This window comes from Peromyscus leucopus, chromosome 6 (genome assembly GCF_004664715.2).
Source record: "Peromyscus leucopus breed LL Stock chromosome 6, UCI_PerLeu_2.1, whole genome shotgun sequence".
In the NCBI taxonomy this organism is placed as follows: domain Eukaryota; kingdom Metazoa; phylum Chordata; class Mammalia; order Rodentia; family Cricetidae; genus Peromyscus; species Peromyscus leucopus.
In genome coordinates, this window is record NC_051068.1 from 66,129,778 (window position 1) to 66,153,755 (window position 23,978).

At 47.4% G+C, this 23,978-nt stretch overlaps 1 protein-coding gene across 1 annotated transcript in view; it reads right to left on the reverse strand.

The window, feature by feature from the left end:
- Window positions 1–1,092: 1,092 nt before the first annotated feature.
- Window positions 1,093–23,978, reverse strand: part of Prcc (proline rich mitotic checkpoint control factor) — a 30,559-nt gene continuing 7,673 nt past the window's right edge. The window contains exons 2-7 of the mRNA XM_028857619.2: window positions 15,724–15,771; window positions 13,526–14,092; window positions 9,927–10,022; window positions 4,502–4,645; window positions 2,585–2,650; window positions 1,093–1,558 (exon numbers count right to left, since the gene is read on the reverse strand). Of these exons, the coding sequence (XP_028713452.1) occupies window positions 1,472–1,558; window positions 2,585–2,650; window positions 4,502–4,645; window positions 9,927–10,022; window positions 13,526–14,092; window positions 15,724–15,771 (1,008 nt within the window). The 3' untranslated portion in view covers window positions 1,093–1,471. The remainder of the gene's footprint in view (window positions 1,559–2,584; window positions 2,651–4,501; window positions 4,646–9,926; window positions 10,023–13,525; window positions 14,093–15,723; window positions 15,772–23,978) is intronic.

The following is a 23,978-nucleotide window of genomic DNA, read 5'->3' on the forward strand; positions in this document are numbered from 1 at the left end:
TACTGAGACGGGCTGGATGTGCAGATCTGAACAACTACAATCCCTGTGGGACTCGGGAGCCCTGTCTGGCTCCAATCCGAAGTAGGTCAGATTTCAGATAAGCGGGTAGTTTTCCTGTAAGTGATGAAACCCTACAATGTACTTAATGAGAAACAGACTCCTCGACTTACCTCAGCACACAGAACCAGAAAGTGAGATGTCTCATCTGCTGGGCCCTAGTTCCCACCACACCCTATTCAAACTCTTCCTCCGGCCATGGCCTCGCCTATCCAGGACAACGCCATCAGCAGTGGACTGAAGCACCTGTCTGTCTACAGCTCTGCTACCTGGCACCCACAGGCTCTGGAGTTTCTTTGGTGCTCCATTCTGCACACAGGTAACTCTCAGTGCCTGACAGCTGACTTGCGGTCTGAAGGGCTGTCTTTGTGATCATCCTACTCGACCTGAAAGGAAGACACTACACAGTGCACTGCTGCTGGTGTGCACACAGTGCCCTACGGCTCCTAAGTCTGTATCCTCTTCCAGATCCTTCCCCCAAACCGCCGGAGATTCTCAAGTCTCCACGGAGATGTATCTGCCCCCACCTTCCATGGCTGGCTTCCAAATCCGCTCACCATCTGTACCGGTGGTACAGTGGTGAACACAACTCTCCGGACCAGTCCATGCCACAAACCTCGGTGTAAATCTGATTCACTTTGGGAACAAAGTGTCACTTGGTATCTATCACAGATGTTTTTTCTTTTTTAAATGGTAGGGTCTTTATACTGCAGCTCAGACTGAACTTGAACTCTTTATCCTACCTCCGCCTCCTGAGTGCTGAGATTACAGATGTGCGGCGACACACCCAGTTTAACGGGGCTTCGTGCCATAGGGCCCCTTCTGGTCCATCTCGAGACCCTGAGATCAGCACTACTCTTCGTATTTGGATCCCAGGCCTCGGATTATCATCCCGCCCCAGGTAAAACTACCAACGACTGGGATGGTCACGGCCTCAAAGCCGCGTGTAAGTGGGGCAGATAGGGTGAAAAAGCGAGCAATGATAAGGCAGCTCAGGGTGCTGGCAGGGCACTCTGCACAAGCTCGACTCTGTGATCCAGACACAGTGCGGGCGCATCTGTCACACTCAATGTTTTATTTCAACAGACATCCCTGGTTTAAAAAAAAAAAAAAAAAAAAAAAAAAAAAGACCGTGGGAGAGTTCAACGTCTCGTCACACCGACAGGGAGCCAAACTCCCAACCAAGAACTCGGGGCCGGCCTCTGGGGCAGCAGTCTCTCCAGCCCCAGCGCAGAAAGGAGCTGAATTTTCTAACTGTTAAGAAAAAGCTATCAAATATGTCCCTTCTCCCAGAGGTAAGGGCTGGGTCCTCAAGGTGGAGGTCCTGGACTTAGAGCAGCTGGGGTCCTGGAGGTGAGCCTGGGGCCGGGCCAGCAGGGCCGACAGAAGATCCTGGGCCATCAGTCCCTGAGCCCTAGAATCCGTATTTGGCTTGGGTCTGCCGGCGACTGAGCTTGTTTTCTGACCAGGTGTTCTTCAGCTCCAGCTCCCGCTCCTTAGCCTGGAACACGAAAGAAGCGGGTGGGGAGTCTCGTGAGCAGCTGATTCACTGGAGACTGACTAGGAATCACAGCCTTTGTTCACGCTAGGTTCACACTGTACCACTGTACGTCCCAGACCCAGCCTTCCACTTATTTATTATTTTAAATAAAACTGATAGCCGGGGGTGTGGGGGTGGCACACGCCTTTAATCCCAGCACTCAGGCAGAGGCAGGCGGATCTCTCTCTCTCTGTGAGTTTGAGGCCAGCCTGGGCTACAGAGCGAGAGCCAAGACAGACTCCAAAGCTACACAGAGAAATTCCATCTTGAAAAGCCAAACCAAACCAACCAACCAACCACACAACCAAACAAAAAACAGATAAAGTTGCTATTGGAAAAGCCTGCTGGGAGGGGAGGGCTAACAAGATGGCTCTGGGTATAGTGGCTGCCACCAAGTTGGATGACTGAGTCAATCCCTGGGACCTGCAGAGTGGCTAGAGAAAAACGGACATTTGTCTTGACTTCCTATAACTTACATTGTGGCACACATGTGAGTACACACGTACACGTGTACACACACACACACACACACACACACACACACACACACACACACACACACACAGGGATGAAGCTCGGTTGATGGAGTTCTTGCATCAAGCACTGGGTGCTATCCCCTGCATCTTACAAACCAGGCAGGGAACCACATGCCCGTCAATCTTGGCACTCGGGAGCTAGACCCAAGAGAATTCAGAAGTTCTAAGTCGTCCTGGGCTATAGCCTGGGATGCTTGAAACTCTGTCTCAAACACCCAAAAGATTCCTATAATAAACCATGTCACTTCCCTCTTACATAACATGGTTTCTCTTATCACCTGTAGCAGAGACAGAGGGGAATGATACCAAGGACCCAGCCTCCCCCTAGTGGCCACATGGAGAACAAAAGGGACCTACCAAAAGGGAGCCTGATACTGGGCCTGCTTACTAGCTCCACTTCTCATCCCCAGGTTTAACTGGATCCTGTGAGTGGAGCCCTGAGCATCCTCACCTGATGAATCAGATATGTAATCTGGTGTTTCCTCCGCTGCTGGCCAGTCGGCTGCTCACCTTTCTTCTACAAGGGAAAACAAAAACAAGCCAAGAACACAGTCCTTAATCCACAGATAGAAAGACACAAATTTCTCATGTGCCAGGACAGTGTAAGGCTGGTAAACTGAGACGCTAAACATACAGCCTAAATCTGAGAAAAGTCAACTTGGAGCTATTTCTGTGTCTACACACTTTACAAAGCAGACATTTTATTAGCGCCATCATCAGAAACAAATCTAAGCTGGGAATACTTGCTAGAAATAGCCTGTTACTTCCCCAACTGACTGGCTACACTTAGAGGTCAGGACTGGGATTACTTTATCTCCTTGATAAGCCCTGCTCTATCTCTAGCCCAAGCCCCAGGCTCTGCCTGTGGACACTGGCCTGTAGTAAGTCTAGGACAGCTTTCAAGCCATGGGTATGTGATCTGCTGACCTCCTTACTATCCCTCCATCCATCTGCCCCTTATGCCCACTTCATTTCGGCGCCCTTCTCCCCACTCTGGCCAGATGTCTAGTCTGAACCCCACCTACCACTTACCAAGCCCTCCCATCCATCACCTTTGGCTGAAACTCTACTGTCCTGTCCTAGGACATGTCCACCACTTCCCTGGGATTACAAAGTTCACAATCTCACTCTTCCTCAATTCATCTTCCAGCCTCCACCAGTAACTACATCTAACTCCAAACCACACTTTGATGCAAACGATTTACTGTCAAAATCTATACTGGTCTGAGCTTTCACTGTGTGGTTTCTCTGTCCTCTGCCAGAGCTGTCTCGGGCTGGAAGCTTCCTCGCCAGCCCCACCCAACTCTCAAAAACTCCTCCCCAGAGTCTCCTCAGCACTTATGTAATCAATTTGCACTGTAATCATTTACACTCAAGTGTCCTTAAATCTCTTCCCAACCATGCTGTCAACTTCTTGGGGATAGGGGACTGTATCTGTTCTTCTCTTCTGAAAAGCAAGCTCAACAAAATGAAATGAGACAAAAAGCTGGAGCTGGGAAAAGACCAGATGCTAATTGCTTGTTGCTACTGAATGTCATTAAATGTTACAATTAAAGAAGATATACATAAAACATTCTCTCCATTCCACAGTGAGCACTCATTCCAGCAGCTACTTGTGTGACGGGGCCTCTCAAGCCCAAGTTAGCAGAGCCCTTTCTCCTAAGTGGTTTTTCCAGTAAACAGTGATAGATCTAAGCTGCTCTAACCACAATCCTTTGCTCTATCCTGTATGACCGCCAACATTCAGTTAAAATAAATGATGGGGGCCTGGATGGCCATCTGTGACCATAGAACAAAGAAAAATCAAGGGGGGGGTGTAAAAATCCTTGACCTTGGTGTTGCTGGCACGAAGCTCATATTCAGCCACCCCCACCGATGGCCAGCTCCTAAGTGTCCACACTCACTGTGCCTAGTTGCTAAGTGAAGACACATTCACCATACTGACTAAAGAAAATAAGCACAGGGAGGCCAGTGGGGTGGGAAACAGGAAGAAAAGCATTCAGAGAGAGCAGCTGGCTACAATGAACTATGGAGACAGTGGCAAGAGAAGAGCAGTATTGCCTGGCACCCAGGGCCTAGAGCCTCTGAAGATCTGCTGTGAGCGCTCCCCAAAGGCTGAGCCAGCTCTCAAGTCAGAGCTGGAGACTGATGTGATTACAGGGAGAGCAGCTGTAGATTCTGACCAGTGGGGAGAACCACACACCAGAGACCTTCACGGAAGCTGTGAAAATTCTATCAAGTTCTGAAAGGCAGTTTTCCCATGAAGCTTGTATACTCCACTACCTTGGGCAACAGTACCTGCTAGAGGTGTGTCATGTAACAACAGGTCAGCTGGGGCGCAGGCCACCCCAGCGGTCCCCACACTTACTTTGCTGAAGGACTTCATGGTCTTCTCTTCCGTCAACGACTTGGTCATCCACTGCTGAGCCCCACTGAGCTGGTCATCACCTTTGATCTCCACAAAGTTGATTTCCTCCCTCCCTCGATTCCTCTTGCCCTGCAGCCGCTTAAACTGCAAGTAAATAAACAAAAGCAGAATTGCAGAGGTCTGGAATGTGGGTGAGGACAGCAGGAGACACTGCTAAGGATCCAGAGTCTCCAGAGCATCGGTTCTCAATTTGTGGGTCCAGACCCTTTGGGCTCACATATCACATATCCTGAGTATCAGATAGTTACATTACAATTCATAACAGCAGCAAAATACACTTATGAGATAGCAACAAAGTAACTTTATAGTTGAGGATCACCACATGAGAGACTATAGGAGGCTGAGAAGCGCAGCTCTGGAGCAACACTGGGACCCCAGACACACTGTGCCCTCGGTTTCTCCCTGTGAATACTTCCTTGTCCCTGCCATCTACTAAACGTCTACAGTGCCAGGGGACATGGGCTTCCCAGGAGGGCTCTTGGAGTCAGAGCCAGGTGGTCAAGAGTATTTGTAGAGATCCAGGAATACAAACCAGATCACTATACCTGCCTGAAAAGTCTACCACAGCTTTCTTCCTTTCTGTTTTGGACACAACCATGATGGCCTCAAAATCAAAATCCTCTTGCCTCAGCCTACCAAGGACTAGGACAACAATTTTTAAATTAAGAATTGAGGGTATCGCCGGAGCAGTGGTTGGTAGCGCACACCTTTAATCCCAGCACTCGGGAGGCAGAGGCAGGCGGATCTTTGTGAGTTCGAGGCCAGCTTGGGCTACCAAGTGAGTTCCAGGAAAGGCGCAAAGCTACACAGAGAAACCCTGTCTCGGAAAAAAAAAAAAAAGAATTGAGGGTAGGCCAGGCTGTGGTGGCATACCCCTTTTATCCCAGCACTTGGGAGGCAGAGGCAGGTGGATCTCCATGAGAGTTCGAGCCCAGCCTGGTCTACAGAGCTAGTTCCATGACAGCCAGGAACCTGTCTCAAAAACTAAAACAAAAAAAGAACTGAGAGTAAGAGGCTAGAGACATGGCTCGGCAGTTAAGAACACTGACTGCTCTTGCAGAGGACCTAGGGTCAATCACTAGCACGCATGTGGTGGCTTACAACTGTCTCTAACTCCAGTTCCAGATGACTGAGCCCTCTTCTGGCCTCTATGTGTACTACATCTGTATGTACTTGGTACACAGACATACGTGCAGGCAAAACGCGCACGCGCGCGCTGCTGTTTAAGGAACTGAGGGTAAACTGAGTGTGATGACAGACATCCGTAGTCCCATCTACTGGGAGGCAGAGGCAGGGGTTATTTTCTTCTATTTTCATTTTGTTGTTGCCTGCCTGACATTCAGATCAAGGCATGCGTGTGAAGTCAGGACAACTGTGGGAATCGCTCCCCTTCGCCCTCCGCGTGAGTAAACCCAAGCCTGCGGCTTGGTGGCAGGTCCCTTGGGCCACTAGGTCATCCATCTCATCAGCCCTGAGTCCAGGGGTTCAAAGACTCCTAGCAAGACCCTGAATCAAAAATAACAATCTGCAAGATGTCTCCTCTGAAAATCAATCCTCAGGCCTGTGGGAGTGCTTCACTAGAGTGCATACACAGTGTGCACTGAGCCCTGGTTCCATCTCCCAGCACTGCATAAATGGGCTCGAATGGCACACGTGTGCAAGCCCAGCATTCTGGAGGTGGGCGGGAGAATCAAGATGATCCTTGGCTACACAGGAAGTTCAAGGTCAGCTGCTATAAACAAAAGCAGACAAGTTCTCTTCCCACACTTTCCTTCTCACTGAATTGGTGTCATCCATCATCAGATTCCACCCCAAAAATCCACGGACAAAGAGAATGTGGGATGGAGAGTGATAGAACCTCAAAAGGCCAAAGAACTCTCTTTAATACTCCTGTTCTTTTGTCCTCTGGAAGAGAGGGAGGGAAGAAGAAAGGGAAAGAGCGAAAGGTTAACAAAGATTACCGAGGGGAGGGGAGGGAGGGAGGGAGGGGAGGAGGGGAGGGGAGGGAGGGGAGGGGCACAGCAGGGCAGGGCAGGACAACCACATGGACACTAGTCCATACCTATAATACCAACAAGGCAGGAGGATTGCCATGACTTTGAAATCAGAACCCCAATGTGTGTGGGGAAGGGGACAGGGAAGGAGGGGAAGAGGAAGAAAGAGAGGAAGGAGGGAAGAACCAGACCACCTGCAACAGAAGTAAATCCTGGCAAGCCTCAGGACCTGCTCACGTTAACTACAAGAAACTGAGCGTGGCTACTGAGTGCATGTTAGCAGCTTCCAAAGATGAGAAACTGAAGGACTCAATCACTGAACTTGCCTAGAAGGCAATACTCAAGGGAGTGAATACACAGACGACCAATCAGAACAAAGCTTAGCAAAGGACAGACAGACACCTTTCTGGGGAAAGTGAACAGCGTTATTTTTCCTAAGAACCTCCACCTCTTGTAATAAGCAGCACCTCCCCTGAAATGGGACAGATCTCCATCTTAGGCTGAAGGCCACACACAGGACAGGCTTCATTTTGTCTGTCAGTCAAGTTGAACCCAGAGTTACTGATCACAGCTGCCGGGTGTCTCTCGAAATCCATTCTCCCCTTCTTTGGTGTCAATGAACCAATAATTCAGCCGATTATCACTCAACTAAAACTTTATTTCATGGGCCCAACTGGAACTAGATCTGGCCATGAGAACAGACCCTTACCTAGTCATAAGTCCTAAGGGCAAGTACCCTAGGGGGTTCTAGAAGTCCTTGAAAGAAAAAGGAGCCGTCCTTCCTTTTCTTTCTCCAGCCTGCTGGCCGCCATGCAGATGTGATGGCAGGCATTCCAGCTGCTACTGTGACAATCAAAGCCCCCGTCTGGAGACAGCAGCGCAGTTCAGAAGAAACCAGATCTCTAACCACCTTCTTTGTGGAGCTGCGACTCCAGCCCTGGCCTGCCTACCCCAAACCTTCTTTCATAAGGAAAAACCTAATTCCCATTACACAAACTATTACTGCTATTATTGTTTTTTTTCTTTCTTTCTTTCTTTCTTTCTTTCTTTCTTTCTTTCTTTCTTTCTTTTTTTTTTTTTTTGTTGTTGTTGTTCTTTGTTTTGAGGCAGGGTTTCATGTGTATTCCTGGCTGTCCTGGAACTAGCTCTGCAGACCAGGCTGGCCTTGAACTCACAGAGATCCGCCTGCCTCTGCCTCCCAAGTGCTGGGATTAAAGGTGTGCACTACCACTACCGCTGCCACCGCCACCACCACCCAGCCTCAAACTTTTCTTACTTAATTTCTCACTCACATGTCACCAAACATAATCATAATTGATAAAGCTAAAAATAAATTTCCTGGGGCAGCAAGCTGGCCCAACCTGTGTTCAATCCCTGGAAGCCACATGGTAGAAGGAGAAAATCAGCTCCTGCAGGTTATCCTCTGACAGCTGTGACATGCATGTGTATGCTGGCTAGTTTATGTCAACTTAAGATGAGCCAGAGCCATTTTGGGAAAAGAAACCTCAATGGAGACAATATCCCCAGCAGACTGGTCTGCAGGCAAGCCTGGAGTGCACTTTCTTGATGACTGATGTGAAAGGCCAGCTCACGGTGGGTCGTGCCACCTATGGGCTGGTGGTCCTGGGTGCTATAAGAAGACAGGCTAAGCAAGCCTCAAGGAACAAGCCAGTAAGCAGTGCTTTTCTATGACCACTGTATCAGTTCCAGTCTTCAGGCTCCTCCTGCCTTGAGTTCCTGCCCTATCTTCCCTAGACAGCAGACTACAATCCAGAAAGATGAAATAAACCCTTTCCTTCCCAAGTCTTTCCTTTTGTCACGGTGTTCTAGTGTAACAACAGAAACACTAAGACAACATGCCTACACATGGATATGTACAACAACAAAAATTTAGAAGCAATAAAATTCTTAATTAAAAATAAACTCTCACTGGGCTGTGGTGGCGCATGCCTTTAATCCCAGCACTCGGGAGGCAGAGGCAAATGGATCTCTGTGAGTTCGAGGCCAGCCTGGTCTATAGAGAGATCCAGGAAAGGCGCAGAGCTACACAGAGAAACCCTTGGTGGGGGGGGGGGACACACGACGGGAACAGACATGATTCTCACTGGTCATAGCAATGCATGCATGCCCTTTATCCCAACACTCGAGAGGCAGAGGCAGGTGGATCTCTGTGAGTTCAAGGCCAGCCTGGTCTACAGAGCTAGTTTTTTGTTTGTTTGTTTGTTTGTTTGAAGATTTATTTATTTATTTAATGTACATGAGTGCTCTATCTGCATGTACAACTTTATGCCAGAAGAGGGTCTCAGATCCCACTACAAATGTTTGTGAGCCACCATGTGGTTGCTGGGAATTGATCTCAGGACCTCTGCAAGTACAACCAGTATTCTTAACAGCTTAGCCATCTCTCCAGCCCCAGAGCTAGTTCTAGGACAACCAAGGCTACACAGAGAAACTCTGTCTCAAAACATACATACATACATACATACATACATACTTACATACATACATAAAATAGTAACAATAAACTCCCTATAATCTCAGCAGTCAGAAGACTGAGAAGAAGCCTGCAAGTTCAAAATCAGGCTGGCTACATAGTAACACCCCTGTCTCAAACAAATAAATAAATGAATAAAACAAAAACAAAACCTGAACAATGAAAGTTTTCCTTTAGCTTCAGATTTGAAATCTGGTGTCAACAATGGTCATTTGTGGGGCTAGAGAGACGTCTCTGCTAAAAGTGAGTACTGCTCTTGAGAGTACCTGAATTTAATTCCCAGCACCCACATCAGCTCACAACTGCCTATACTCAGCTCCAGGGGGGCTGACTCCTCTGTCTCTGTAGCTACCTGCACTGATGTACATATACCCTGACACAGATTCACAAACACACACACACACACACATATATAAAACTGAAAATAAAATAAATCTTAAGTTAAAAAAAAGCCACTTGTGGGCTCAGTAATCCACTGCTGTCTAGCATACACAAGGCCTTGTGTTTGATCCCTAGCACAGAAAATAGAAAGTCATTTTGGCTGTGTCTCCCATAGGCTCAGCTTTTGACCAGGGTCCCTAGTTGGTAGTATTCATTGCGGAGATGGGCCAGGCTTGCTGGAACACTGGTGGTGGGTTGTGAGAGTTTACAGCCTTGCCGACTTCCAATTAGCTTTCTCTGTTCTCTGCTTCCTGTGTGTGAATGGAGATGTGAGCTCTCACCGTCCTGCCTGTCCCTACTGCCTCGTCTGCTGCTTGGCTCTACGCCCCTCCAGCATGATAGGCTCCCATCTATATGTAACCCTCTATAGGTTGCTTTTAGTTGTGGTATTTTCTCATAGCAACAGAAAAGTAACTAATACATTTTGTTAACTCACTGCTTCGTCATCAATGAAGGAGGCATCTGGGGCGATTTCCTGGGGAGGGACCAGAGCCGGGTCTGGTGCAGGATAGTAGCCACCACTGTAATAATCCTAGAGTCAAAACAGAAAACATACAACTGAAGGCACAATGGAGACAAAACAAGGCAAACTGCATGGAAAATGCAGGAGAGATGCCCACACCAAAGTCTCCCGAGGACCTCGGGCTCACCACCAGTCCCTGCAGCTCCCTCATCTACACTGTCCAGGCAGGGGGCGCTTGTTTAGGGAAGGGTGGCAAAGAATGCACATTCTCTCCTGCTGTGCCCTGTTCCCTTAGCTCCTTCCCAAGATAGCCCACACCTCACCTCTCCAGTGCCTTAGCCAGGCCTGACCTGTTCCTGAGATCCAACAAGCTCTGCCATGAGCAGGCAGGAAAAGGCAGTGGTATCAGATCAGGCCATTCCAGCCCCCTCCTGCCCACACTGGACAGTTTCACTGACTGGCTATCTGGTGTGATCCTACAGTCAGAAAAGGTACAAACATGTACCATGAGCTACTTGTTGCTGGACACGGTAGCGCACACCTTTAATCCAAGAACTCAGGAGGCAGAGGCAGGCAGATCTCTGAGTTCAAGGCCAGTCTGGTCTATGTAGTAAGTTCCAGGACAACCAGAATTCCACAGGGAGACCCTGTCTCAAAAATAAAAACTGTAAGAGTGTGTACTTGATGGGACATGGATGCAGAGTCTAGAGGAAGACAAAGTGAAGGCAAGGGCAAGCCTGGTCCCTGTGGCTAGCAACTGCTCTCCCTTGATGCCACTACTTGTCTTTGGAGATAGCATCTCATTATGTAGCCCTAACTCCCCGTCTCTGCCTCAGTACACCAACACACTCAAGTACACCAACACACTCAAGTACACCAGCACACTCAAGTACACCAACACACTCACGTACACCAACACACTCAAGTACACCAACACACTCAAGTACACCAACACACTCAAGTACACCAGCACACTCAAGTACACCAACACACTCACGTACACCAACACACTCACGTACACCAACACACTCAAGTACACCAACACACTCAAGTACACCAACACACTCAAGTACACCAACACACTCAAGTACACCAGCACACTCAAGTACACCAACACACTCACGTACACCAACACACTCACGTACACCAACACACTCAAGTACACCAACACACTCAAGTAAAACACCAAAACACAACTCAAGTACACCAACACACTCAAGTACACCAACACACTCAAGTACACCAACACACTCAAGTACACCAACACACTCAAGCACACCAACACACTCAAGCACACCAGCACACTCAAGCACACCAGCACACTCAAGTACACCAACACACTCAAGTACACCAGCACACTCAAGTACACCAGCACACTCAAGTACACCAACACACTCAACTACACCAACACACTCAAGTACACCCGCACACTCAAGTACACCAGCACACTCAAGTACACCAGCACACTCAACTACACCAACACACTCAAGTACACCCGCACACTCAAGTACACCAGCACACTCAACTACACCAACACACTCAAGTACACCAGCACACTCAAGTACACCAACACACTCACGTACACCAACACACTCACGTACACCAACACATTCACGTACACCAACACACTCAAGTACACCAACACACTCAAGTACACCAGCACACTCAAGTACACCAACACACTCAAGTACACCAGCACACTCAAGTACACCAGCACACTCAAGTACACCAGCACACTCAAGTACACCAACACACTCAAGTTGTGTGTACTGTCCTTTGCCTGAAAGGCCCCTAAGAGCATGCATTCTTTGTGTTTTGGGTTTTTTTTTTGTTTTGTTTTTGTCTTTCGAAACAGGGTTTCTCTGCATAGCTTTGGAGCCTGTCCTACAACTTGTTCTGTAGCCCAGGCTGGCCTCAAACTCAGAGATCCGCCTGCCTCTGCCTCCAGAGTGCTGGGATTAAAGGTATGGGCCACCACCGCCCAGCCAAGAACATTCATCTTATAATGAACTAAATGGAAAGCATGTTTCATATTCATCACACAGAAAGGCAGAACATAAAAATCCAAAGCACAGCTGGGTGTGGTAGTGTACACCTGTAATCACAGCACTGGGGAGGTTGAAAAGGACGGGAAAGGAGAGAAAGAACGAAGAAAAAAGGAGGAAGAGGAAAGCATCCACTGTGAAAAAATTTATTTTTTCCTATCAATGGTAGTTAGTCCCACAAGAGTCCATAATCCCTGAACCACCCCCTTTCCCTTAGCCAATCAGATTGTGAATTGAGCGTCTGTCTACCAATGAGATAAGATACAAGTCACCACCTGAGTTAAGGATAAAAGACAAGAGGCCATCTTGGCATTGTGTGCTGGCTAGCTAGGTGGACTGTTGGGGACCTGTTTTGTTTGTGTGATCCTTTATGTGAAAATAACTGCTACTCAGAAGCTTCCACCAAACTTGGCTGTTCCTCAATATCCACATTCACAGAGGCATTTCTTAGTTCTAAGATTATAGACCATTCCTCTCGGAAAAAACAAAACACCGTTTAGTCACCCGCCTGCGGTACTGCTGGGAAGTGGTGGACCTTTAAGAGGTGCAGCTTATTGGAAGGAAGGAAGATCAGTGGTGTAAAACTGTTGGGAATACTGGGATCCTAGCCCCTTTTCTCTTAGCTTCTTCTGAGGCAGTCTCATGATACACTGCCCAAAAGTAATGTAGCAGATGTACGCCCAGAGGCCCAAAAGAAACAGAGCAAAGCAACCACGGACCAGAGCCTGAGAACCCGAGCCCAAATAAACTACACTTCTCTAACAGACACCTCAGGATTCCATCACAGTGACAGAAAGCTGACGTGCACAATGAAAGGATCAAAGTCTGACCGGGGAGTCACCATATCAGCCTCCCAAATACTTGGGCAATTTAGATCCATAAGGTTCAGAACAATGGTGGTGTGTTTTAAGACCTAGTGTGCTGTGGATATCGCTCTATATAAATAAAACACTGATGGCCAGTGACCAGACAGGAAGTATAGGCTGGACAAGGAGAGAGAATTGGGGAAACAGGAAGAAGGAGGGAGAGACACTGCAGCCACCGCCAGGACAAGCGGCATGTGAAGATGCCGGTAAGCCACCAGCCACATGGCAAGGTATAGATTTATAAAAATGGGTTAATTTAAGATATAAGAACAGGAGCCGGGCGGTGGTGGCGCACGCCTTTAATCCCAGCACTCGGGAGGCAGAGCCAGGCGGATCGCTGTGAGTTCGAGGCCAGCCTGGGCTACCAAGTGAGCTCCAGGAAAGGCGCAAAACTACGCAGAGAAACCCTGTCTCGAAAAAAAAAAAAAAAAAAAAAAAGATATAAGAACAGTTAGCAAGAAGCCTGCCACAGCCATACAGTTTATAAGTATTATAAGCGTCTGAGTGATTATTTTATATGTGGATTGTGGGACTGGGGGGTTTGGTGGAACCTGGAGAGAAGCCCTCCAGCAACACTAGTGGGTCTAAGAAAAAAATCAAGCAAAGTGGCCCCAGGCCCTATCCCTGGTTCAAATTCTCCTCTAGCTCCGTCCTTACCCACCTGATAGTAAGCACCAGCGGCATTGGCGTCGCCGTATGTGGAAAACTGACTGTAGCTGTAGTCATCCCCAGGCTTCGGCATCCAGGGGGCCCCACTGGACCCTGCTGCCATCTTAAACTCAAGGGGGGCATTGGCCGCATCGTCCTGGAAAGCTGGCTCTGGTTCCGTGCCTGGAGGCAGCTCTTCAGGGACAGTGGGGACAGGGTAAGAGTATGGCTCAACTCCAGGTGGCTCAGCCTTGTCAGGGAGGGAGAAAAAGTTCTCAGGAGCAACTTCCTCATCACTGTCGTCATCCTCCTGTGTGATCTGCTTCGTCACCTGCAGGGCAGCACTCTTGGCAGCAGCCTTGATGGCAGAGGGTGACGGAGTGGTGGTTGTGGTGCCCAAAACAGGAGCAAGTGAGGCGGGCTTGGTCTTAGAAGCCAGTCTAGAGGACTTAGCATCTGAGGAGACATCTGAGGGTTTCCGGGAGAAGGCATGGGGCAGGAGCAACCTGTTAGTCTCTTTCACAGTCAGGTTTTTAGGTTGGGGGAGCAAGGCAGACAAACCAGTCCCCTCGCCGGATCCCTAGTGAGCCCAGGTTTGGAATGAGAGGGAAGAGAGACAAGTGAGACTTTACGTTATGCACCAGCAACAATGACAAACAAGATCACAGGTCTGTGCTTCTCCTGAGAGCCTCACAGCCCTCCAGGCTTTGTCACCTCCATGTTCTTAACCTCTGAGCAGTCGCTCCAGCCCTCAAGTGCAGATTCTGCTCAAACAACATTCACACCTGTTGCTAAAAGTTCTGTCTGCCAAACCACCCTAGGAAAGCCCTCTACAGCGTCAAGCACTTAGTATATCACCTTGTACACTAATTGCCCCACCCATCCAGAGTTCCTCTTACTCCTATCAATTGCTTGGGTTCTGTTTTCTGTCTGCTGAAGGGCCAGTCTGTCCTAAGTGTAGGGAGGTGTCAATGGGAAAAAGAGAGTGGACTAAGGTCACTGTCCTGGAGCACTAGGGTGTCTTCTTAAACAAGACTTCTGAGGCAAAGAGGCCAGGCAGGAGAGGTGTTCGGCTGGAGAAGGGCCCTTCTCAGTGTTCTCAGTACAGTTTACAGTATCGAAGGAGGTGCTGGGGTGGCAGGTGAGAGCACTGTCTAGGCCATCTTACAAGCGTTCCACTCTCAGCACCATCTGGAATCATGGCTACATCCCTCTGCAGGGCCAGATTCCCACTCTGCTTTCACAGGTCATCGCTTTGTGCTCATCTTTTTTTGCCACCATTTACGGAATGCCTTTCAAGTAAGTCTGCCTTCTTCTCCAGGAAACCACCTGACGAGGGAATCACTGGCCCCACTCTTCAGTGCCTCTTCCTTCTGCGGTCACTCTCAACACACACCCCACATCACCCTCACCAATAGTCTTTTGACTTCCACATGACTCTGTCCTAAGACCTGCCCAAACTAGAAGTGACGCCTTAACAAAGTGGAGAAGGGACAGCATCAATATGACTTATGTGAATTCCAAGACGGCCACTTTTCCCCAGGATCTAAGAGCAACATGAAAGCAGACAGTGCAGAGGCAACTGGAAGACACTCTGAACCAGAGTCCAGGTGCTGAGATGAAAGGTAGCCAGCCAGCAGCAGGGAGGTCACTCAGCTGGTCTGGACCACAGAGAAGCAGCCAAGGACAACAGTTTCTTGGACTCTCCAGGGCCGGCTGGACTGAGTCAGCACACCAGACACCAGTGCAATCCCAGCTCCACCTACGTTAGCTGTCTAAGTCTGGGCCAGTCCCTCAGTTTTCTCACGTAAACTAGGATGATCACAACCTAGGATTTAGGCCCTATGGTGAAAAAGGAATCGGCTAGACACAGGTAAAGCATTTAGAATGGTACCTAGTACGAAGTAAGTGCTACTTGAATATCTACTTCAGGTTAACACAACAGAAAGAACAGGCAATTTTACAACACAGATGCTCCTTATCATCATCTGACCAGCGTGCTTACACCGCCCTACAATCCTTCTGCCTGAAACCTAATGGACTAAATTAGGTTACAGTTCCTGTTCCTACGCTGCCTGTCCTTCCAGAAAAGTCAACTCCATTGTGCTAAGGCCAGGAAGAAAGGAGAAACATGCTAGTTCTCAAATGAACACCCTGGGCACTTTAAGTCCTAGCTCTCTAGAAACAATCTGGAGAGGAGGAGGAGCTTACCTGCAGGACAGTTTTCTTCTTTGCAGGTTCATCTTCCTCAGAATCTGACTGAGACAAAAAGAACCAGAATAAAGCACAACTGTTTTAGAACAGTAGAAGAAACCCACTCAGCGAACATCTATAAAGACTGGACACCAAGGGCCACCATGTGTGCCCACTTCTGCAGAGCTGCAGCCAGGCTAGCCCTAGCCAAGTGTCCTCCCTGGCACTGCAGCAGCTACAGAGGAGGAGTATGCCTTGAGCGCCTCGGTTTCTACTCTGTTAAACTGAGACTATTTCCTCCATTTGGTCCTTGGTGCAAAGAAATGCTACACCTATTTTTATAAATGCATCCACTAGAAGATGAATAGGATTTGGCCCACAATCTTACCCAATCTCAGCCTCACTTTTAAAATCACTTACATAGACTACATGACCACAGAGCTCGGGCACTCCAGTGGGATTAAGTGGTGTGTTAACTACTTCTCTATAGGGCATTAAAGGTCAAAATCGTTGGAGAAATCCATTCCCTCTCCAAGTATGATCTATTGTCTGCCAGACACCATCATTCCTGGCTGGGAATGCAGGCAAACGATGGCTGAAAGGTCCGGGCTAAGAAAGGAGACCACTAACGTTAACCTTTGGACTCAACAGGACTGGATCACACTGAAAAGACCTGCCGGAGCTTTTTGCCAACTGTGGTGTATGCCTTCAATATCAGCACTCAGGAGGCAGAGGTGAGCTCTTAGCCAGCCTGATGTAAATAGCAAGTTCCAGATGAGCCAAAGCTACCTAGTGAGACCTTGTCTCAAAACAAAAGAACAACAAAACAAAAATCAAAACCCTTGCTGGGTGGTGACGACAAATGTCTCTAAACCCAGCATTCCAGAGGCAAGAGGATCTCTGTGAATTCAAGGCCAGCCTGGTCTACAGAGTGAGTTCTAGGACAGCCAGAGCTACACAGAGAAATCCTGTCTCAAAAACAAAAACAAAACAAAAACTCCAGTTTTTGTTTTTAGATTGGGACTCCCTGTGTAGCCCTGGCTGTCCTAGACTCACTATGCAGACCATGCTGGCCTCCAGGTAGCTACACCAGCTACCCTTGGGCTTTAATTAGCGCACTACCAGTTTCTCAACATCTTCAAATTGAGGAAAAATGAAAGGCATGAGAATAGCAAAGGCTTTTACTTGTTTTTTAAGATTTTTAAAATCTTGCCAGATTGGGGCTGGAGAGATGGCTCAGAGGTTAAGAGCACTGGCTGCTGTTCTTCCAGAGGTCCTGAGTTCAATTCCCAGCAACCACATGGTGGCTCACAGCCATCTGTAATGAGATCTGGTGCCTTTTCTAGCCTGCAGGGACACATGCAGACAGAAAACACTGTATACATAATAAATAAATAATTTTTTTTTTTTTTTTTAAATCTTGCCAGGCAGTGGTGACACACACCTTTAATCCTAGCACTCTTCAGAGGCAGAGGCAGATCTCTGAGTTCAAGGCCAGCCTGGTCTACAAAGTGAGTTCCAGGACAGTCAGAGCTATTACACAGAGAAACCCTGTCTTGAAAAAACAAAAACAAACAAACAAACAAAACCCACACATCTTTAAAACAAATAAAGCTTAAAATTAAAAACTACTTCCCAAGTGAGTAAGAACACGATCACCAACAACAACAACAACAACTATAACATCAAAAATGGCTTCCCGGGGGCTGGAGAGATGGCTCAGAGGTTAAGAGCACTGACTGCTCTTCCAGAGGTCCCTGGTTCAATTCCCAGCACCCACGTGGCAGCTCACCACTGTCTGTAACTCCAAGATCTGACACCCTCACACAGACATGCAGGCAAAACACCAAGGCACATAAAATAAAAATAAATTATTTTTTTAAAAAAATGACTTCCCAAATTCATTTTTCCATGGTCTTGGTCTAGCATCTGTAAAGTAAAGGTAAGGCTGGCATGGCAGTGCACACCTTTAATCCCAGCACTCAGGAGGCAGAGGGACGAAGAGCTCTGTGAGTTTAAGGCCAGCATGACCCTGTTTCAAAAAAAAGAGCAAGTTCCCAATAACTGTCATGGTAAAGCCTAGGTATCAAGAGTACTAGATGCTCAGGGCTGGAGAGATGGCTCAGCCCTGAAGAGCACTGGCTGCTCTTCCAGAGGACTCAGGTTCAATTCCCAGCACCCACATGGCAGCTCATAACTGTCTGTAACTAGTGCCAGGGGAACTGACACCAATGCACACAAAATAAAAATTATTAAAAAAAAAAGTTTAAAATAAGGGGCTGGAGAGATGGCTCAGTGGTTAAAAGCACTGGCTGTTCTTCCAGAGGTTCTAAGTTCAATTCCCAGCAACCAAATGATGGTTCACAACCATCTGCAATGAGATCTGATGTCCTCTTCTGGCCTTCAGGAAGACATGCAGGCAGAACACTGAATACACAATAAATAAATAAATCTTTAAAAACAAAAACAAAACAGGTGTAGTTCAAGTGTCCCTCGGTGAGTACAGCCATTATGGAAAACCACAGCACCTTATTGTATGGAGTTTATGTGGGCTTTTTGAGGGAACTCTTGGTGACCTTGAACTTGTAATGATCCTCCTGCTCCGGCTTTCTGAGTGCTGGGTTTAGGGAACACACCACCATATCTGGCTTCGGAGGCTTCTAATAACTAAGACCACAGGAGGTGGGTGGAACAGTGCTGGAGCACATGGTCAGCATGTGGAGGGCCCTGGGTTAATCCACACCCCTAATAGGAGAATTACCAATCTACTCTGTATCTACCTACCCCCAAACTGGAAAGCTGTGCAGTGAGGAAAACACGTCCATGTTCACAGCAGCAGCATCCACAATAACCTAAGTGCCCATCAACAGCTAAGTGGATAAAGAAAATATAGTATCCATAACAATGAATAGCAGCCTTTAAAACACAGGGCTGGGGGACGGCAAGATGGCTCAGCAAATACGGGTGTTTGCCACCAAGCCTGATGACCCAAACCCAAATCCCTGGGATCTACAGTATGGAAGGAAAGAACTGACTCCCACAAGACGTTCTTGGGACTTCTATACATGCTCCATGCCATGCACACACCCACACCTATACCCATACACAAAGTAAGTGCAATTTTAAAATTTTTAAGGAAGGCTTGTGATATAATTCAGTGGGAGAGGGTTTGTTTGACATATACAAGACACTGGTTCAGTCCTTAGCCAGGGTAAAGGGAAAAGAAGCAGAAAGAATGACCATTGTAAAGTTGTGAAATGGGAAGAATGGAGACATGATGATGCTGTAAACAGAGTATTTACATTCCAGAAATACTAAAACAGTGAACTGCACATGCTCTTACCACAAAAATAAATATTTGGCACAATGAATATGTTTTTGGTAGCTTTGCGCCTTTCCTGGGACTCACTTGGTAGTCCAGGCTGGCCTCGAACTCACAGAGATCTGCCTGGCTCTGCCTCCCGAGTGCTGGGATTAAAGGCGTGCGCCACCACCGCCCAGCGAATATGTTAATTACCTTGATTATACCACACTGTTCATAAATTATGATTTCATCCTACGCTCCAAAAAATACACACAATTAATTATAAACTGTCAATTGACTGTACTTTAAGCTCTTCCGGTTCTCACTGACTCCTGGTGCCCATATGACCGGTGTCTCTCTGTGTCCTTTCAGTGTGTTTGGTATGGTTACCCTGTTCCTGACTCTAAGATCCCAAGAAGCCTTCTGCACTCATGTCACTTATCTGTCTGCAGTGACATCATACCAACTGCTCACCAGCACTTGCTGTGTAAATGTGACATATTTCACACATCTTTCTGTCTTTATTCTGACAACAATGGCTGTATCTCACACTGGAACACCACCACCTGGCAATCAGAGACACAGTGATTTTCATTGCTAACTGCTGCCAAAATATTAAAAACAAAACACACTTAAAGGGAAATCTGTCTTAACCCTAAATGTGAAAAATAAAGGGCAGCAAAGGAGACACTGACCACTGACCAAATGCCTGCTATATATTAATAGTGACTTTCTTTCTTTCTTTTTCTTTCTTTCTTCTTTCCTTCCTTCCTTCCTTCCTTCCTTTCTTTCTTTAAGATTTATCTATTTATTTTATATACAATGTTCTGCCTGCATGTATGCCTGCAGGCCAGAAGGCGGCACCAGATCTCATTACAGATGGTTGTGACCAACCATGTGGTTGCTGGGAATTGAACTCAGGACCTCTGGAAGAACAGCCAGTGCTCTTAACTGCTGAGCTATCTCTCAAGTCAGTGTGTGTGTGTGTGTGTGTGTGTGTGTGTGGTGTGTGTGTGTGTGTGTGCGTGCATGCGCGCGCGCGTGTATTCCTGGCTGTCCTGGAACTCATTGTGTAGAACAGGCTGGCCTTGAACTCCCAGAGATCCGCCTGCCTTTGCCTCCCAAGTGCTGCGATCAAAGGTGTGCACTACCGCCGCCACCACCACCACCACCACCACCACCACCACCACCACCACCACCACCACCACCACCACCACCCCACAACAGTGATCCCTCCAGTATTAGTGCTTTGATCTTATTTGTTTGAAACATGATCTCATGTAGCCCAGGCTGCCCTTAAACTCCCTAAATAGCCAAGGATGACCTTGAAGTCCTGATCCTCCTGCTTCTACATCCCGAGTGCTGGATTTACAGGTATGTGGTGCTGGGAATCAAACCCAGGCCCTCATTTGCATGCTACATAAACACTCAAGCAACTGAGCCACCTCCCCAGCCCTCCTCCCAGTGACATAATTTCAATTTCATAGCTCAGAAGTCCAGAGAGTGGCAAGGCCGACAGAACCTGTGCCAGTTTGGGCTTCTGTGCTTGGAAAGGAACACCATACTGACGGTGTACAACCCTGAGGGCCACACTAAATTACATGGGGTCTCACAGGGAATAGCACAGATCAGAACACAGGGGTTCTGTCAGTCCTCACCCCCAAGGCTAGCTGGAATACTACTCATCCCTGTCACAGTGGTGCTGAGACTGCATGGGCTACTGTTCATGAAAATGCACATAACTAAGGAAGGTTCCCAGCAGAGCTCAGGGCTTATTATTCTCTGACTCACCACAATGACTTACTCAACCAAGAAAAAGGTGTGAACCCCAGCATCTGGGCATGTTCAACCTTTCTCTCTTCAATCCCCATTTCTTCCTACCCACCTACCCACAACAGCGCCCCCCCCCCACCTCAACTTCTTCTGATCCTGGAGAGCCAAGTAAAGCCCCAGCACCTGCCCCCCTGGGTTAGCATGGAGTCCTGGGAACATCTAAACTAAAGCACCCGCTGTAACAGGTCTACTGGCAGCACCGGGGCAACCAATGATCATTCTTTGTGTCCGTGGGGTTTCTCATTGTTTTTTGGAGACAACATTTCACTCTGCAGCCCAAACTACACTGAACCCTCAGCAATCATGATTCCGCCTCCCAAGTGCTCAGATTACAGGCACGACAGCATGCCTTGTAAAGGCATGTCCTCACTTCTCAGATCCTGTGAAACACAGTGGCCACTGTGACAGTGGAGACAATCTGTCCTAAGGCTAATACACTACCTTTGAGAGGGCTGGGATTAAAAGTGTGCCAATATCGCCTGGCTCTGAGTTTATCTGTTAGACACAAACACAAACAACCCTGTATGACTGACCATTTCTAATGTCACTCACTACTTCTGGATCTAGAGATTGCTGGCTACTCATATGCGCGTGCGCGCACGCACACACGCACACACGCACGCACGCACGATGGACAGACGGACTGACACGCATGCGTATGTGCATGCCATGGCATTAGTGTGGCAGCCAGAGGACAACTTTTCAGAGGTGATTCTTTCCTTTTTCCCTGTGGGTCCTGGGGACTGAATTCGGCTTGTCAGGCTTGATGGTAAGTGCTGAGCCATCTTGCTAGACTTCATTTAATGATTTTTAATGAAATTCTAGTGAGTAATTTTAATTTTTTCTTTTCTGTCTTTTTTTTTTTTAACATTTTTATTTTAGGGGTGTGAGTATACCATGTGTATGAGTAGAAGTCAGAGGACAACCTGTGGAAATCAGGTTTCTTCTTTCACCATGTAGGTTCCAGGGATAGAAATCAGGCCAACTTATAACATGTGACCCTGCTCCCCGATCTCTGCACACAATACCAAGACATGCTAATTTGATGCTTGTGTGCTAAGGAATGATAGCAAAAAACCAAAAGCTTTGTTTTTCATAAGTAAATCATATGCTCCTACAGGAGAAGAAAACTTCATATAAACAGTAAAAAATACCACAATTCAGGTCAGGAGCTGACTTGGTAGGTAATTGCATACAAGCATTAGGACCTGAGTTTACGATCTACAGCTTAGATTAAAAAAGAAAAAAGAAAAAACAGACACAGTGGTGGCTCACAACTGCCTGTAACTCCAGTTCTTAGAGGATCTGACACCTGCTTCTGACCTCTACACAAGGGCATAAATTCTCTCTTCTCCTCTCTCTCTCTCTCACACACACACACACACACACACACACACACACACACACACACACAAAAAAAAAAAAAAAAATAGGCAGCGTGCACGCCTTTAATCCCAGCACTCGGAGGCAGAGCCAGGCGGATCTCTGTGAGTTCGAGGCCAGCCTGGGCTACCAAGTGAGTTCCAGGAAAGGCACAAAGCTACACAGAGAAACCCTGTCTCAAAAAAAAAAAAAAAAAAAAAAAATAGGGTTTTTTTTTTTTTTTCTTTCTTTTTTTTTTAAACAGAATCTCTCTGCATATCCCTGACTTTCCTGGAACTTGCTCTGTAGACCAGGCTGGCCTTCTCAGAGATCCACCTGCCTCTGCCTCCCAGTGCTGGCATTAAAGGCTTGTACCTCCGTGCCCAGCTCTTTTGACTTTTTTTTGACAGGGTTTCTCTGTGTAGTTTTGGTGCCTGTCTTGGATCTCACTCTGTAGACCAGACTGGCCTTGAACTCACAGAGATCCACCTGGCTCTGCCTCCTGAGTGCTAGGATTAAAGGTGTACACCACCACCGCCCGGCCTCAACTTTTTTTTTTTAAGTACATTTTAAAAAAGACTAGCCAGGCAGTAATGGTAAATGCCTTTTATCCCAGCACTCGGGAGGCAAAGGCAGGCAGAACTTTGAGTTCCAAGCCAGGATGATCAGTTCCAGGACAGCCTACCCAGAAAAATCCTGTCTCAAAAGGCCAAAAAAAAAAAAAAAGGGGGGGGGGGACCAACCACCAAAAAACTCAGGAAATAAAGAGCTCACAAGTTTCAGGAAGTCCCTGAAATTTACCAAGTTCCCAAGACCTTCTCCATTTATAAAGAGCATAGACAGGGGCTGGAGAGATGGTTCAGAGGTTAAGAGCACCGACTGCTCTTCCAGAAGTCCTGAGTTCAATTCCCAGCATCCACATGGTGGCTCACAACCATCTACCTATGATGAGATCTGGTGCCCTCTTCTGTCCTGCAGGCTGAACATTCACTGTATAAATAAATTAAATAAATAAATAAAATAAAATAAATAAATAAATAAAATCTTAAAAAAAAGAGTATAGACAGTACAGATGGCTGTACTGTGGAGCCGCCTACATGTCCTGCAGAGCTCTGGAGTGTCAGCTTTTGTGAGCATGCGACAATGAACTTTCAGTGACACACCTACTTCTGAGTTGTGAATACTTATAACCCCAATAACCTCAATGATGTACCGAGTTAGACTCTGGTAGTATATTTTGCTCTGTTGTAGGCTCCCTATCTGGGGTAAGGAGACGTTTGTTCCTAACTCCCCAGGAATAATGCCACACAACAGGAGGCCAGCCTGGACTACTGAGTAAGACCACAGTGGGGAGTGACATTATTATTTCTTTTTAGCCTCACAGGAAACTAAAGCTCAGTGGCCACCGCTGCCCTCTCCAGCTGCCAAGAGTGACACTCTACACACGCAGAGACTGCTGAGCAAGAACGGAAACAGACATACTCCATTAGGCTAGGTCCAGGGGGATCTGCTCATCTCTCAGTGCCGCACTCCCCATGGCAGGCCTCCTCTTATCTTCTCAGGCTCTGGTTCTCAGAGACTCTCCAAAAGGCAATCACTAGCTATCAGGGCCAGCAGCCAAGGAGGAAATCAAGGTTAAGAACAGACACCCACCTCTCCAGACTCCAAGTGAATTATACTATTATCCCATTAGCGAGATTCATCAACTTCTTGAACTCTTTGGTCTCTTATTTGCCCTTGGGTTAGGATTTTGTTTTCTCTATTTTACTTCTTG